This window comes from Dendropsophus ebraccatus, chromosome 15 (genome assembly GCF_027789765.1).
Source record: "Dendropsophus ebraccatus isolate aDenEbr1 chromosome 15, aDenEbr1.pat, whole genome shotgun sequence".
NCBI classification, from domain to species: Eukaryota; Metazoa; Chordata; class Amphibia; order Anura; family Hylidae; genus Dendropsophus; species Dendropsophus ebraccatus.
In genome coordinates, this window is record NC_091468.1 from 28,673,707 (window position 1) to 28,691,306 (window position 17,600).

The following is a 17,600-nucleotide window of genomic DNA, read 5'->3' on the forward strand; positions in this document are numbered from 1 at the left end:
GTGGGGTACCGTCTGCATTTATATCCCGCAGATCAGTGGGGTACCGGCTGCATTTATATCCCGCTGATCAGTGGGGTACCGTCTGCATTTATATCCCGCAGATCAGTGGGGTACCGGCTGCATTTATATCCCGCAGATCAGTGGGGTACCGGCTGCATTTATATCCCGCTGATCAGTGGGGTAACGGCTGCATTTATATCCCGCAGATCAGTGGGGTACCTGCTGCATTTATATCCCGCTGATCAGTGGGGTACCGGCTGCATTTATATCCCGCTGATCAGTGGGGTACCGGCTGCATTTATATCCCGCAGATCAGTGGGGTACCGGCTGCATTTATATCCCGCTGATCAGTGGGGTAACGGCTGCATTTATATCCCGCTGATCAGTGGGGTACCTGCTGCATTTATATCCCGCTGATCAGTGGGGTACCTGCTGCATTTATATCCCGCTGATCAGTGGGGTACCGGCTGCATTTATATCCCGCTGATCAGTGGGGTACCGGCTGCATTTATATCCCGCTGATCAGTGGGGTACCGGCTGCATTTATATCCCGCTGATCAGTGGGGTACCGGCTGCATTTATATCCCGCTGATCAGTGGGGTACCGGCTGCATTTATATCCCGCTGATCAGTGGGGTACCGGCTGCATTTATATCCCCCTGATCAGTGGGGTACCGGCTGCATTTATATCCCGCTGATCAGTGGGGTACCGGCTGCATTTATATCCCCCTGATCAGTGGGGTACTGCCTGCATTTATATCCCCCTGATCAGTGGGGTACTGCCTGCATTTATATCCTGCTGATCAGTGGGGTACCCTCTTCAATTATATACTGCAGATCAGTGGGGTACCGGCTGCATTTATATTATTTGTACAATCACTGCCGTCATGTTATTTGGCCTCTAAATGGTGACCGTCCGAAAAGTAGCAAATCCCCATAGAAACCTCTCCTGCTCTGGACAGTTCCTAACATGGACACAGGTGGCAGCAGGGAACACTGTGTCAGACTAGAAAGATTACACCACTTCCTGCAGGACATACAGCAGCTGATAAGCACTTGAAGACTGAAGATTTTTACATAAAGATATTAAGATTTGTCATGTACTTCTGACACCAGCTGATTTGAAAGAAGACGCATTTCGCTGGAGTACCCCTTTAATAGGTGTAGCCACTGGTTTTAATAATCTTGATATTACAGGACCAGTCTCTGGGTGTATGTAGAAATTTACCTGCTGTCTAACCTCCCCCCTTTTATATTCTAATCTGTCTTGTGTGTTTGTTAAGCTCCAGCGCTCCAGCCTGGTAGTAGAGAAGCTGGCGCCGGTCCAGGACTCAGGGCCGTGTGGCTAGTTTGCCTGTTGTGGGAAATAAACGGCCCATTGTTTATGAAGTCCTAATATGTAATTGTGCTTTACAGTATGGGTTTTGTTTGTGCATCCATCCTTAGTATAAGAACCTGTCATTCTCTAGAGGTTCCCAGCATGGTAAGCAAACAGTCTTGTACTATCTAAAGAACCATTTGCAGAACTCCGCGTGACAACAAGGCCATAAACTGAAGAGAGAACAAATAGTGAAGCTGTTGTACAAACTAGTAAAATATAAGGTTTCACTAGTTTACAAAGATTTCCCCATTGCTGGATCATAATCATCATCATCATCATCATCATAATCATCATTCATCATCATCGGCTTTGTACTTCTCTTATTCTGCCGACCCACTTGTGCTGTTCCCGCAGCCGGTGACCTAGAAGTCTCCTTGTCCTTTATATCTGTACAGTTGTAGGAGAACATAGTGTAGGGTCTTGTATATGAAAGGGTTACAGCCTAGGATGGGCAACGCTCAAGCAAGAGAATTCTTGAAATTCTTTACTTGCTCAACTGATTAACAATTGTAGTCTCCGCTCTGCTTTCTGCTGTTTGTTCTCCTTTTGTACTAGTTTTTGTTGTGTTCAGAAAAATGATGCTTTGCCTACAATGTTTGTGCTATGTTCCCAACCACCTATGTTTTATTGCTTTACCACCATGTGTTTGGAAAGGTTTCATACACTTGCTTTTTTTTTTTTGTTATGCCACTGCAGTTTTTGGTACGGTTTTTTGAGCCAGAAGTGATTCCAGCAAGTATAAGTCCTTCCTTTTATATGAGATTCCTATCATCAAAAATAACTTTTGGCATGTCAAAAGTGATAGATCATAGCATGTTTCACTGCCCAGACCTGGCGTGATAAGGAGATATAGCCAGGGAGAGAGCATAGCAGCAGAGTGATCCACTCCCCGGCTGAGGCTGTTTGTAACAGCTAATTCAGACAGTGTAAGGGTATAAACCCACACACCGTATATGCAGCGTATTTACTGCTGCGATACACAGCAAATACACAGCAGATTAAATCTAAATAACTGAACACGGCATCAAATCTGCTGCAGATCTGCTGCGTATCTGCTGCGTATACGGTGTGTGTGTTTGTACCCTAAGTCTGAGGCTGTATTGTCTGAATAGGTAAGTGGCTGGGGAGTGGATCAGAGTCTATGCTTACCCATCCCCGCCCCGCAGCACAAGGTCACCGCTCACTGACAGCCACTGGTCTCCTGCAGGTCACGATGACCTATGCCTGTATCCACCAAGACTCTCTACTTCAGCCACCAGTAATCAAATGCCGAACGATCAGAGTCGAGCATGCTCTGGTTGCCTTCATCTCTACTTGCTATTTATTTACTTCATAAATTAAGTTTGGCTGTTGTTCTCAGATTTTATTTAGACTTCATGCTTTTTTAAATATTTTGGACAAAATCACAATTATTTCTTCATTGCAAGTTTCTCATTTTTTTTGTTTACTTTTAGAAAATACATTTTGGGTCGCTTAGCTAAAAAAAAAATCTCATTGTAACTCCCTTGAAGGTGAATTTACATTGTGTTTTGTATTGTTTATTTTAGGACTTGGAGTTTCATGGAGTCATGAGGTTTTACTTCCAAGACAAAGCTGCAGGGAACTTTGCTACAAAATGCATCAGAGTTTCAAGCACGGCCACCACGCAAGATGTCATAGAGACCTTGGCAGAAAAGTTTCGGCCTGACATGAGAATGTTGTCCTCTCCTCGATACTCTCTATATGAAGTTCATGTCAGCGGAGGTGAGTGTATTGTATTATGTTTATCAATTGTGGTGTTTATAATCAAGAAAAAAAATAGTACAAGCGGTTATAAGAAACTAGACGTAAGAGGTTTTATTAGGCAAAAGAGCTTCTTTCTGTACTGACAAAGCTGTTTGCACTAATGTACTGACACAGCCCGCTCCAGTCTGCAGAACACATCTGTGTATGGATGAAATTCTATGGATGTGTGAATGACCCCAAAGATTGTTGGATGTTGTGCTATCCTTACTGGTTCTCTCCTTTCCCTGCTCACTCATCCCCCTCTGCCCTTCATAGTTTATAATGAGCACTGCAAACCAGTCTTCCCTTTGCTTCTCCGCAACAGATAAGAAGTGAAAGGGGAGGTGGGAAACAGCCTTGTCAGTACAGAATAAAGTTCTTTTGCCTAATAAAACCTATTACAGTTTCCTGTAATCGCTCATACTACGGCACACAGCACCTAATATCCCAGGGTAACATGTTATAATGTGCATTGGGTTTCCTGTTGCTTTTTTATCCTCAGTATAGTCTAAGGTCATACATTGGATGTTTTACTTCAATACACATACCACAAGCTACTTAGGACTTATTTTCACACTTTGTAATTCACGGACCGAGCCGCGCGGCTGTATCTCTACAGTCCCGCAAACATTCAAACATTTTCTGCTTTCCCGGCACCAAATTGATACATGATGCTGAGTCCACCGCACAGCTTAACGATCCGTAGGGTCTGTGGATTATGGAGTGTGATAATAAGACCTAAATGTATGTTTGGGGGTGAAACCCAATTAAAATAACTTTAAAAGTGTTATATGGATTTTTGATGCACTTTTTAATGTCTTGAAGAAGAAAGAAGACTTGATATTGACGAGAAGCCTTTGGTGGTTCAGCTTAACTGGAATAAGGACGACAGGGAAGGAAGATTTGTACTCAAGAATGAAAATGACATAATACCTCCGAAGGTACTGTGCCTGTCCGTCACTGTGTCATCAATACAAGAGTGAATTCATCCTTTCTTCACACAGGGCTCTCCAGACATATATAACAAAGCCCTTATATAACTTTATACCATACTGCCGCATTATATAACCTTATACCATACTGCCGCATTATATAACCTTAAACCATACTGCCAGCCATAGATCACCATTGTAAAAAATGATGCATCATGTTCAATATAGGAAAGGTTGGTTCAATGTCAAATGGACCCTTGTTTAAAGACTGCCTAAGGCTTGGTTCACATGTTGGGCAGTCTGGCATCCTCCTTTTACCAGAAACGTTGAACTGTTTCATTCGCTGTCAGGCTTGGCTTTATGGCAGGAAACTGCAAGATGTGTTCCGCCATATTGAGTGGCTGTATGCTTTAAACTGTCCCATTCAAATGAATGGGATCATTTCAACGTCAACCATTTATGTTAACATTTTAGTCATTTTAAACATTCCCCTAGTTGTTGACGTTAGTATCCTTAGGGCCAATTCACACATAAAATCAGTAAAATCGGCGGAATCCCACCTGCCTCAGTGTGACACTGTTTCTCTATGTGTGGGCTCGCGCGCCTCCGCTTCTGTCACTCTATGCTTAAAGAATTGACATGTCAATTTTTTGAGTGGAGGCGTGTGAGCTTCTCATAGAGAAACCGTGTCACACTGAGGCGGAATTCCGCCGATTTTACTCCGTGTGAACTGGCCCTTAGGGTAGATTCACACTGCCGTTTAACAGATCCATTTTAATTGGTTACTTTTAATGTACACAAAAACGTGGTCAACCGTGTTCTTGTGTGCACTTAAAATAGTAAACAAAAAGTCTTTTTTATAATGGAAGTCAATGAAAAACTGGTCCAAACAGGTGAACATAATTGCATCTCTTTTTGCATCTGTTAATTTTCTTTAAACGGACTGCAAAATTGTAGTCGCACAAAAAAACAGGAAAATGCAACCGCACACCGCAATGGCAAGATACTACAGACATGAAAATAGTTAAAAGCAGCCCCCCCAACTGCTTAAAAAATTCCCACAAAAATAATGAGGCTCTTGGTTACCATTTGCAGACAGTGTAAACCACCCCACCAATGATAAGGTGGCCCCATGCTCAGGGCGGACCCTACACTGTACTATGGCCTCTCCATGGCATGTAATATGTTTATGCAAAATTGTAGTGTTATCCTACCCATGCATGTGTATTTTTTTTCTAGCGTGGTTAGCGAGGCCATGCATAGTGATACTAAAGATACCTTTAGGGTGCCTTCACACCTACCGGATCCACAGCGGATCTCACTTCTGCGGATTCGAATCGGGAACCACTGCGGATCCTGTACTATTCTCCCCTATGATAGCACATATTCGCAGCGGGATTAACGTCCCGTTGTGAATATGTGCTTTAACCCCTCGCTGTCCGCAGCCCTGCCGCCGCATCCCCCATCCCCCGAGAGCATAAAGTACCTGCTCGGCGGCGCGCTCATTAGCGGGACCGGAGCCGGCAGCCTCATGGCAGCCGTGCCGCCGAGCAGGTACTGTATGCTCTCGGCGGTGGGCTGCAGGATGCGGCCGGGGATAGGGGATGCGGGGGATGGGCTGATGCGGCTGGGGATTGGGGGATGCGGCTGGGGATTGGGGGATGCGGCCGAGGATGGGCTAATGCGGCGGGGCTGCGGACAGCGAGGGGTTAAAGCACATTCACAGCGGGATGTCAATCCCGCTGCAAGTATGTGCTCTCATAGGGGTGAATTGATACTGGATCCGCAGCTGATCTCGCTGCGAATCCGCAGAAGTGAGATCCGCTGTGGATCCGGTAGGTGTGAAGGCACCCTTAGGATTCTTTGTAATAGAAGCTTGTAAAACATGTTTTCTGGATTGCTTTACTAAATGGAATGACTTTTGGGATAATAAAAGTAGTTGTTTGTTTTTTTTAACTCTAGAAGGCTCAGAGTAATGGGCCCGAGAAGCAGGAAAAGGAAGGCGTGATCCAGAACTTTAAGAGGACCCTGTCTAAGAAAGAGAAGAGAGAGAAAAAGAGACGCGAGAAAGAAGCAATAAAATTAGCCACTGATAGTCAGGATGGTCAGCTGACAAAGGATGACTCGTGAGTGTATTATATTGAGGATATTTTTCTGTCAGTATGTCATGTAACTATTTTAATTTTCGTATTGTATTTTATTTTTATACCTTGATTTATCTATTACTTTAAAGGGAACCTGTCACCCCCCGTACCGGGCAGGTTCCCGACCCCCCGTTAGAGGCCCCTATACTTACCTCATCCCGCCGGGTCCCGCTTCTGGATTCGGTCAGGTCCCGGAGATCTCAGCCGCTGCAGCCCGGCGCGCGCGCTGAGAGATGAGTCCAACACCCATAGAGAATGACAGGAGAGTCCAGCGCTCCGTCATTCTCTATGAGCGTTGGACTCTGCAGCGGCTGAGATCTCCGGGACCCGACCGAATCCAGAAGCGGGACCCAGCGGGATGAGGTAAGTATAGGGGTCTCTAACGGGGGGTCGGGAGCCTGTCACCCCGGCACGGGGGGTGACAGGTTCCCTTTAAAGCTGATGGCGCTATACAAATAAATATTATGATTATTATTACAGGGGGACAATGACCAATTGTTTAAATTAGCAGGTTCCTCCCTTATGGCAGACAGGAATACACCCTTCATCCTCGTCGCTGTTTCCAAGATATTTGGGGTTCATCCCATGCAAATAGGTTGTTTTGGTGGGGGCGTGGCCAGCTCGTACTGCTGATATTAACTAGCGGGTGTGAATTTTTGCCCTGGGGGCAGTAGTCCCGCCCCCAGTGCACAAAACCAGCTTATTTTCATAAGGATTGAACTCTAAGTATCTCGGAAATGGCGCCAAGAATGAAGGTAAGAAACTTGGCTCCATCCTCAGGGCTCCATGCACTATAGGGACATATCAGCAGCTTTAGATGCTTCTAAGGCTGGGTCCACACTACGTTTTTTGTTTTTTTTCATCTGTTTTTGTAAAAAAAAATGAGGGTAGGGATATTACTAATAAAGTAATCAATACTTGTGTGGTTGTTTTGAGCGTGAGAATAAAACATGTAAAACCGGTTTGAGGGGTGATTAATCTTCCATAAATAACATGTGGAGGAAGAGCATATTAACTGAGGAAGGAAAAAGGATAGGCATCGCTGCGGAGGAGTAGGGGGAACCCCTTCTATCCACTTGCACAATCTGTCGTACATGTCAGAAAATGTTAATTTTAAATCTCCACCTAAAAACCAAGCCAACCTATAAGATTTCAGGTGAGGGAATAAAGGGGATTTAAGATATATTGGATGCATATATACTGCAGAACAGAAGGGGAGCGCCCTCTTTTATAATTAAAGTGTCACTTCCATGAAAAACTTTTGACATGTCATAAAGACATACAAAAACAGGAGTGCGACAGCAACCTGCAAGTTCCGGGACGTCGGATGTCTCCTTCCTCTCCCCCTTCTGAGCGCACGAATTATGTCAGTCGTGCGCCAGACCGTTGGGGGAGGGAGCAGGCACTTGTGGCTGAAGGCAGAATGCAGGGTACGGAGCCAGTGGCTCTTCACCCAATGAATCAGAGCTCTGCATTTAACTCTGGGCAGTCATCAGGAGCACTCGGATTTAAAGGAACAGACCCCAGACAGTTCCGAGGCTATTTGCAGAACTGGGGAGCCTGCTCAGCCACCAAGTGCTCAGCTCAGGGGCCCTGCAGCGGCTGCTACGGCGGTAGTTCCTCCAGTACATCTCTGTTTAAAACACCCAGAGGAGGTGTCATAAAGACATATCAAAAGTTTTGATCAGTCCGGGTATTAGTGTTTCGACCCTGACCAATTGTGAGAGTGAGCCAGCGAGTGGTTATCCATTCAGTCTCCTTCCTCCAGTTCACAGCTGCTACTGCTGCTTTTTGCTAAAGACACACAACTGTGTAATGCTGGGAGGATTAATCACAGTGAGTTCATCAGCAACTTGACCTCAGATTAACCCTCCCAGCATTACAAAGAAGGTACAAAGTTGCAGATAAAGCCAGTTAGGGACTTGTTTACATCAGCCGTCTCAGAATGGAGGAGGGGGAAACTGAGAAAAAAGCTCACACAGCTCTTCTGCAGAAAACAGTAGTTCATAACTGGAGGAAGGAGACTAAGTATGGAAAGAATTGTTACTAGAGATGAGCAAATCGCTGATCTCAATGAAATGAAGCGGGTTGTTTGATCAGTGCTCTGCTCATCAAACTTTCAGCACTGCTCCGCTCCATCCTGGGTGTCAGGGAAAAGATGGATCCAATCCTGGGAAACTGGGAGAAGTTCCCCAGGATTGGATCCAGCTTTTCCCAGCATCCTGGGAGGAGTGACAGGGAGCGTAACAGTATTGAAAGGCTGCGGACTTGATGAGCTGAGCGCTGATCAAATGACGCACTTCACTTCGCTCATCTCTGTTTCCATGGGCATGGGATCGACTCGAAACCGGACCCGGTTCGCTCATCTCTAGTTGCTGCCCATGGTAACAGAGATGAGCGAAGTGCTTCGTTTGGAACGTTCGGCATTTGATTAGCTGGGGCTGCTGAACTTTGATAAAGCTCTAAGGTTGTCTGGAAAACATGGATGCAGCCAATGACTATATCCATGTTTTCCACATAGCCTTAGGGCTTTATCCAATTTCAGCAGCCACCGCTAATCAAATGCCGAAAGTTCGGGTTCGGATCGACTCGAGCATGCTCCAGGTTCGCTCATCTCTAGCAGCAACATGAAAAGTTATATTTGAGTGGAATGCCACTTTAAGGAGTTAGGAGTTGTATTTTTGCATATATATCTTCTAGCTAGAAATTGGTTTGGATTTAAAATGACCCTGTCATTTTAAACAACTTTACAGAAATCAATAGTCTAAGTGATTGCACTTTTAAGTGGATATGATTGCCAAAACTGATATTCGAGATATCATCTTGTATTTGGCAAAATACTTTTTCAGGGAACACTGACCTCAATCCAAAAAATAAACTGAATATAAAGAATGGGCAGGTGCTTATACTTTATCATCATACTGGGGAGGGCAGCTACACAGTAAAACGTTCTACACCTCATGGGACTCCAGTAGTGCGTCATTGCCTTCAGGCTCTACATTATGTACAATCGGTATACTGTAAAATGGTTGAATATATTTATTAAATTTTGTCTTCTAATAAAATGGGAATGGGTACTCTATTGATCTAACTTTTTTCTTTGTTACTGTAGCGAGAACTCCCACTTTGCTGCTGAGGTTTACAAAGATATGCCAGAAACCAGTTTTACCCGCACTATATCCAATCCAGAAGTGGTGATGAAAAGGAGGAGACAGCAGAAACTAGAAAAGCGTATGCAAGAGTTTCGAAGCTCAGATGGCCGTCCCGATTCTGGTAAGTGACTGCTTTGTCATCTTCTCATTATGGAGCCTATCTTATGCAATGGAACAGGGCAAGCAGGGGAGGGCAGTGCTCATCCACACTATTTCTGAATGTCTAGGGCAGGGGTAGGGAGCCTTAGCTCTCCAGCTGTTGCAAAGCTACAGGCATGGTGGGAGTAGTAGTGCTTTGTTTTGTTTTTTTGAAGTGACAGTAATACTTATTAAGTATATTATAAAGCAGCATTTATTTGTGTCTTAATATGTGTGTTGCACCTTACCTTGAAATGGATATTACAGGCAAATTTCAAATATTTGCTAAACCTCTGTGAAAACTAGCATCTAAGTGATAATGGAAAATGTAATGACTTGGATAAAGCAGCCACAAGATTTCCCGTCTACCAGTTGTCATCCTGCTACATACTTAAGGGCTACTTTAGAAAAAAAAATTCTTTCAAATCAACTGACGTCAAAAGTAAACTACAAATCTGTATATTTAAAAACCTCCAATCTTCCAGTACTTATCAGCTACTGTATGTCCTGCAGGGAAAGGTGTATTCTTTCCAGTGTGACACAGTGCTCTCTGCTGCCATCTCTGTGCATGTCAGGAAATGTCCAGAGCAGGAGAGGTTTTCTGTAGGGATTTGCTACTGCTCTGGACAGTTCCTGATATGGGCAGCGATTACACCACTTCCTGAAGGACATACAGCAGCTGATTAGTACTGAAAGACTGGCGATTAATTTAATTTACAAAACTTTCTGAAATCAGTTGATTTAAAATAAAAACAAATTGCCAGATTTTTTTTATCCGTTTAATGTATCAGTTCTATGAAAAAAAGAAACGGATGGGGGAGGCTGGAAAACTGCCTGTTGATGTTGTATGCCATCCATTTTGATCCATTTCCATTGATTTACATTATTAAAAAAAGGATCAGAATGCACCCTCTTTTTTACGTTTTGTAAAGATACTGTTCAACAGATTCAAAAGCTCTACATACCCCTTACCTGTTTACAGTGTGTTTTATAATTTCTTTTTATTTATCTTTTTCTGTTTTGTATAGGTGGGACCTTACGAATATACGCCGACAGTTTAAAACCCAATATCCCATACAAGACCATCCTGTTGTCCACAAATGATACAGCAGATTTCGCTGTTATTGAAGCATTAGAAAAGTATGGGATGGAGAAGGAGAATCCCAGGGAGTTCTGTATTGCAATGGTGAGAAGAACCTAATTCTGCCATGTGTGATTTATGAGACTCTAGACCAGGGGTGTCAAACTTGGGCATGCCAGCTGTTGCAAAACTACAATTCCCATCATGCCTGGACAGCCATTCGGCTGTCCAGGCATGATGGGAATTGTAGTTCTGTAACAGCTGGAGGGCCTGAGTTTGAAACTCCTGGTCTAGATACAGTCTTCCACAGTACAGTATCCATTTAGCCTTTTACACCTGTCGCTTTTGGTCAAAAGCATTAAGTGTCTGAAACCTTCCTAAAGGCAGAAATTCCCACATGCATAATAAGTTGCTTATATATCCTCTGTGTCAGCTGCCAAAGTGCCGCACTTGCTTAACCCTGGTGGCGGCCATGTATGCACACTGTGGGTTTAACCTGATTGAAAACTAAGGTCCCTGCAGTGAGACTTTTATCCTCTGTCCTGTGGATATTTATTGTGGGACAGCCCCTTTAGACCCTCTTGTGATGCATGACGTACGTGATGACGCCGCTATGAGGGTACAGAGAGGAGTTCCACCATTTAAATGCTGTCAAAAAGACCTCAGTGATGGTCTTGGTCTAGTATGGTGATCAGCCTCTCCCAGAGTATGAATAGGAGCAAAATGACCCCCCAAATAGACCCTATTGACCAAAAAATAAAAGCATTATAAGGATCAGTATTGAGCTATTTTAAACACATTTCTTTTTTTTCTTTTTCTTTAAAGAAACCTTTAGTTAAAATAAAAGTTGTATAAATCGCCAATCATTGTGATTTTACTGATTGTGGAACATAGATAACCACAGGGTGGCGTAAATGCGAAACCCACCTGAATGAAAAATTTTAAAGTTAGCCCTTTTTTTTTTTTTTTTTTTAACACAATTTTTGCCTTTTTTACAACATGATTTTTTTCGGTTTCACAGCATATTTTATTGATAAAGGAAGTCCATGTCAGGAACTGTCCAAAGTAGAAGAGGTGTTTTGTAGGGATTTGCTACTGTTCTGGACAGTTCCTAACATGGACAAAGGTGGCAGCAGAGAAAACTGTCAGACTGGAAAGAATACACCACATCCTGCTGGACATACAGCAGCTGATAAGTACTGGAAGATGGTGGATTTTTAAATAGAAGTAAGACAAAGTTCTCCTTTCAGGGGCTGAATATTCAAAATGTGGTCACTTTTTTAGAAGTTTTAAAGTGACTCTGTACCCACAATCTGCCCACCCCAAACTGCTTGTACCTTCATATAGCTAATTTTAATCCAAGATCTGTCCTGGGGTCGGTTGCGCAGGTGATGCAGTTGTTGTCCTAAAAAACAACTTTTAAACTTGCAGCCCTGTGTCAAACTGGCGTGGCCTAGAGTGTCTGTGCATTAGGCTGGCACACCCTCTCTGTCTCTCCTCCCCACCCTCTTCATCATTAGGAATGCTTCAGGCAGATTTTCTTCTATTCATCAGCTGTGAGAACACGGCACATGGGCTGGATCGTTAAGGCACCTGTGCAATGTTTACTGCAGAGGAATAGGAAAAATCTTGCCAGTGGCATTCCTAATGATGAAGAGGGTGTGGGGGGAGGCGTACAGAGGGGTGGTGCAAAGTTAGGGCACAGACACTCTAGGCCACGGCAGTTTGACACAGGGCTGCAGGTTTAGAAGTAGTTTTTTAGGACAATAACTGCATCACCTGTCGAACGGACCCCAGGACAGATCTTGGATTAAAAGCAGCTATCCGAAGGTACAAGTGGTTTGGGGGTGACAGATTGTGGGTACAGAGTCGCTTTTACTGTACTGGTACCATTACTACAAATTCCATGTTTCAACAGCCAAATGGTAGCCCTTCCTTTTGTGCCCAGAGTGCAGATTATGACTGTACCCTTTTTTATCCTTAGGGGTGCTCTTTCTCTTGTTTTGCCTTTTTAAATAAAGAATTTCTCAATCTATTAAAAAAATTCTGTGGCAGCTCAAAGTCTCTGCTATGCTGAAATGGGGCCCTAAAAAACTTAATCCACATGGTGCAATCTATAGTTTTTATTGTATCACATTGGTTTAAATTAAAATTTCACAGTGGGAGAAAAGGTTTTCTTTCTTTTACTTCTATATTTATTTGTGATTTAAATTTTTATGGGGGGGGGTGTTAATATGTTTAAAACCGCTTTTTTTTTTTTTTTTTTTTTTTTTTACACTTTATAAATTTCCCTAAAGGACTTATATATGCAATCATTAGATTGCATACTGTATACTGATCAATTCAATGCCATGGATGAAAAAAAACAGACTTTTAAAACGACGCAGTGTGAACCCATCTCAATATAATCATTGATACGTTTGGTATCCTTATCGGTATTAGGCCCCTTTCACACTACAGAATTGGCGCAGAGATTCCGGGTGGATTGCACACATCTGCCCCTTCATTCTAACGACCGTCGGAGGTGTCAGCACCTGGACCCCAACCGATCCAAAATTTTGACATGTCGCTATGACATGTCAGAAGTATGTTCAACTGATAGGTTGTCCAAACCGGACCTTAAGGGATTCAGACTAAAACTACTAAACAATTGCAGCCATAATGAATCTCTGCTTGGGAACTTCGGTTCACTCATCTCTGCAATGCAAAGTTAATGAAAATTATTATCTTATGGCAGACGCACCTCTCAAGGGAAAATATTTAAAGAGGATTTCCAGGACTAAGTAATTGATCCTCAAGGTACAATATCGCTGTCTGCACCCCAGCTGATTAGCTACTGCATCTGGATGTAAAGAGTGGACATTGCCCTACATTGTGTAGTGACCACAGCTCTGCCGAACAGCTGATTGTTTAAGGTGCTGGGTGTTGAACCCGCCTATGAGAGAGAGCCAACAGCTTTTATACTCCTCTCTTCAGCCTTTTTTTTAAAAAATATCTGTGATTGGTAATGGTGGTAACTTTTTTTTTTTTTTCTTCTAGATAATAATACCTTCTGGCCCTCAACATTCTGATAAAACCATGAAGGAAACAATACTGGATGATGAGGAGTGTCCGTTACAAATATTCCGAGACTGGCCAAGTGATAAAGGTAGTACCTAAATTGTACTGATACTTTAGATTTAGTGTCTCCTTCACTATTGTTATTAGTGGAAAATGACATCAGCTCAGCCGAAAGTGCGAGCAGGGTTTAGCTAATGCCAAGTGCAGGGGTACATACATGTCTCAGGAGAGTGAGAAATGGCTGTGCACGATGGAGGGTATTGTTAGGGGCTCGACAACAGCAGCGAGAGCACTAAAATAGTCTTGTGTAACCAATCAATGCAAAGTAAGTAGACGTGGAATTGTTTTATTCATAAACCTGTGCCTCCTTGCCATTAAAGGGGTAAAGAGGGCTCATAACATGACCTCTTTCTGTACCGGGCTGCCTCTGGCTGCTATCCATACCGAGGGGGGTGCTTCTATTACACTCATGTGGCTATTTAACCATTTAGATGCCGCTGTCAAACTGGCTTGTAGAAGCTTTCATTGGCAGTTTAGTGGGGGGATCAGCTTGCTGCGATCACCTGATCCATTATACTTACAGCCAGGGCCCTTTTCTGATTTCCGGCGCTGTCCCGGCTTGGTAATTCAGCGTAGATCACCTCAATCAATGGAGTATGTAGGTACTGCATTGACCCCAAAGAGCAATATATTAGAATTCCTATTCTCTAATTTTAAATGAGAGAATCTAAATAGTAAACATATTTGCTATCGCTCAGTGCGGAATCGCCTGAACTATTAAATTATCACATAATTGATCATGCATGGTAAATGGTGTGAACACCAAAATCTAAAGATTCACAAAATAGCTGACTTTTGGCCACATCACATTCAGGGAAAATTGAATAATAATAAGTGGGGCAAACAGCATGAAAATAAAAGCCACGCCCTTCCCCAAAATTTTTTTTTTTACATTTCATTTCGCACTTTAACTTTTTTTTTTTTTTTTACCGGAAAGTGAAGTCTTTGATTAGTACGATTTAGTTTTGCAAAAAATAAGATCTCATATGGGTCTGTAGGTGGAAAAATGCAAGTGCTATGGCCTTGTAAACATGAGGTAGGAAAAAACCCCCGAAAATTTGCTTGTTCCTTAAGGGGTTAAGTAAGACTTTTTGGGCAGCATACTCCGTTTGGAACTCCTATTTTTATTTATTATTTTTTAGGGGAACTTGTGTTTCAGTTGAAAAGAAGACCCACAGACTACCTCTCAAAGAAACATCGAAAGCCAGACGGAAAAATCTCAAAGGGCAAGGAAAGACTGGACTCCTACAGCTACTCTCTCTCTCCCGATAAGCTACCTTATCTGGTAGAATTGAGCCCAGGTAATTCTTTTCCCCTTGCTTCCAAAGTGCAGCAAACAGTACTGTGGTTGTAAACACTTGACAATTGATGGCCTATCTTGTGCCATCCCACTATTGTTTTTGTGAACGTAACATTGTATTCTAACTTATGTCATTATAAATGTGACATGACCAAATGGGAAGATCTCCATTTTTTTTTTTTTTTTTTTTTTCTTCTCCTATCCCACAGATGAGCTACCATATCCCAAAACTACTGAAAAAGCTGCTGCTGGTTATGATAGAAAAGTCAGGGGACATAGTGTCAGTCATTGCAGCTTGTTGTTGCTAATGCTATACCTGTGCTGACCATTGTCTACCTCCAAAGATGCCCATGATGCCTGGACTGATTTTAGGGTACCTTTACACAGAGAGATTTATCTGACAGATTTTTGAAACCAAAGCCCAGAACTGACTATAAACAGAGAACAGGTCATAAAAGAAAGATTTGTCCTCTTTTTTTTTTTTAAATCCATTTCTGGCTTTGGCTTGAAAAATCTGTCAGATAAATCTTCCTGTGTAAAGGCACCCATTAGGCCGCAGTCACACGTTCCGTGTTCTGCACAAAACACGAACGTGGCATGCCTGTAACGTGTGGTTGTGTCCTCCATTCCTGGCAGCGGGGAACTGTATCAATATGCACCGTGCTGTAATGACTGCGTCATTACAGTGCGGCACATATTCCAACAGATCCCCGGCTCCCAGCATCTTATCACAGATGCTGTCCAGGGGTGTGTGAGCTCCGTTACACAGAACGTGTGAATGCGGCCTAAACCATGTAGTAATAGGAGGACATGGCCTGTTGTAATAAGGCTTTTTTTTTTTTAAATGTGAATGGCCAGGAACATATACGGCAGCATACAAGCTTGTGAAGGGGTTGGGATCCTCCAGGCATTGTTGTGATTGGAAACCTTGGCTTTTGACATTTATGTTCAATGTTTTTTTGACATATACTACCTCCCTTAAAGGGGAACGCAAGAAAAAAAATTTGTTAGAATCAACTGGAGTCAGAAAGTTATATAGATTTGTAAATTAAAAATCTCCAGCCTTCCAGTACTTATCAGCTGCTGTATGTCCTGCAGGAAGTAGTGTATTCTTTCCAGTCTGACACACAGCTCTCTGCTGCCACCTCTGCCCATGTCAGGAACTGTCCACATCAGGAGAGGTTTTCTATGTGGAGTTGCTACTGAAATACAAGTTAAAAAGAAGTAATTTACATATCTATATAACTTTCATGTACCAGTTTATTTGGAAAAAAAAAAAATTTCCGCCAGCACCGTCAAAATGCAAGTTGCCCCCCCCCGCCCCCAATTAACGTAAAAAAAAAATCCTTGTTAATATAAGTATTACATAGCAATAAGAGGTTAGATGGATGGAAGCAAGAAATATTGACTTTATAAACTAGAGGTAGCCTATGCATGAAATACAAAGTACAATAGCTATTTGGTTACATGCAAAGATAGATATAGATCTATAGATAGATAGTTAGCAGCAAGATAGTCCACGGCACTCCCAAGGTTGTGGACTAACGGTGAAATTCAATGATTTATTCAAAAATACATGGTACAGCACTCCAAAAGACGCGACGTTTCGGTAGCCTCACGCTACCGTTTTCAAGCGTGATAGATATAGATATAATGTAAGGTGTTGGCTATTACTCCACTAGCCCCATAGTTAGTACGCTGCTGAGTATAGCAGCATGTATAACAATGGGGGTCAGGTATAAGCCTGCAGTCTACCCTTGCAGTAAAATAGTCGTGCTTTGTCGGCTGTCACTCTGATATCTTTTACCCACTTCTCTTTCTTTTATATCTTCTATGCACTTTGGATTTCCTTTGAAGACTTTAACACCGCAGCATTAAATGTGAACAGATCAGATAGTTACAGTAGCTACCTTGTTATCTGACTGATTCTGTAATCTAGATTCCCATAATCTTTATCTTCTGTGGCCGGAGTAACTAGGAGATCATAATCCTGAGAATGAAAGACAAACGTGCGCTGAATGCATGGAGCACTAACCACGCACTGCTCCTGCACTCTGCCGCTCCATTTATTCAGAGGACATGCAAACTTCTCTCCTCCTCCTGGTATGCTGCTCTTTCCCTCACATTGTTGACATATTGTTGTCTAGATTACCGACCACCACTCTGCTCAAAAAGCAGTGGTTTAGCAGTGGAATCTAGGGTTAGGGAATTGCTAGGGGCAACTAAGACAATTCTACTTTACACCAGGTTGATAAATCTCCCCCTATATGCTATAAATCTACATTGTGTATCAGCCAGACCATTGCTTTTAGAGCAAAGTTGTGGTTGGTTACCTAGACAACAAGGTGTCAACAATTGGAGGGAAAGAACAGCATTTGTGATGAATGTATTTGCAAAACAAGTATAACTATGTGCGTTGAGATGGGAATACCCCTTTAAGGCAATTTTGGTTCTTCTCTCTCTCTTCCTGTCAACTTGGCCTCATACAGTTTATTAAACATTTTTTTTTTCTTCAACCTTCTACTAACCTTCTTTGCATTTAACACTGCTTATATTCTACTTTTATTATAGTATTTAATGTCTAGAGTG

At 42.7% G+C, this 17,600-nt stretch overlaps 1 protein-coding gene across 12 annotated transcripts in view; it reads left to right on the forward strand.

Annotated features, from left to right (window-relative positions):
* The window catches only part of AFDN (afadin, adherens junction formation factor), a 111,792-nt gene that overhangs the window by 17,212 nt on the left and 76,980 nt on the right, over positions 1-17,600 (forward strand). For 8 of the 12 annotated variants that reach the window (XM_069955498.1, XM_069955502.1, XM_069955500.1 and 5 more), the window contains exons 2-8: positions 2,928-3,123; positions 3,970-4,085; positions 6,039-6,202; positions 9,333-9,493; positions 10,539-10,696; positions 13,631-13,739; positions 14,854-15,012. In XM_069955498.1, coding sequence (XP_069811599.1) covers positions 2,928-3,123; positions 3,970-4,085; positions 6,039-6,202; positions 9,333-9,493; positions 10,539-10,696; positions 13,631-13,739; positions 14,854-15,012 — 1,063 coding nt within the window. The remainder of the gene's footprint in view (positions 1-2,927; positions 3,124-3,969; positions 4,086-6,038; positions 6,203-9,332; positions 9,494-10,538; positions 10,697-13,630; positions 13,740-14,853; positions 15,013-17,600) is intronic. The other 4 variants (XM_069955507.1, XM_069955497.1, XM_069955504.1 and 1 more) reach the window with 1 other exon arrangement.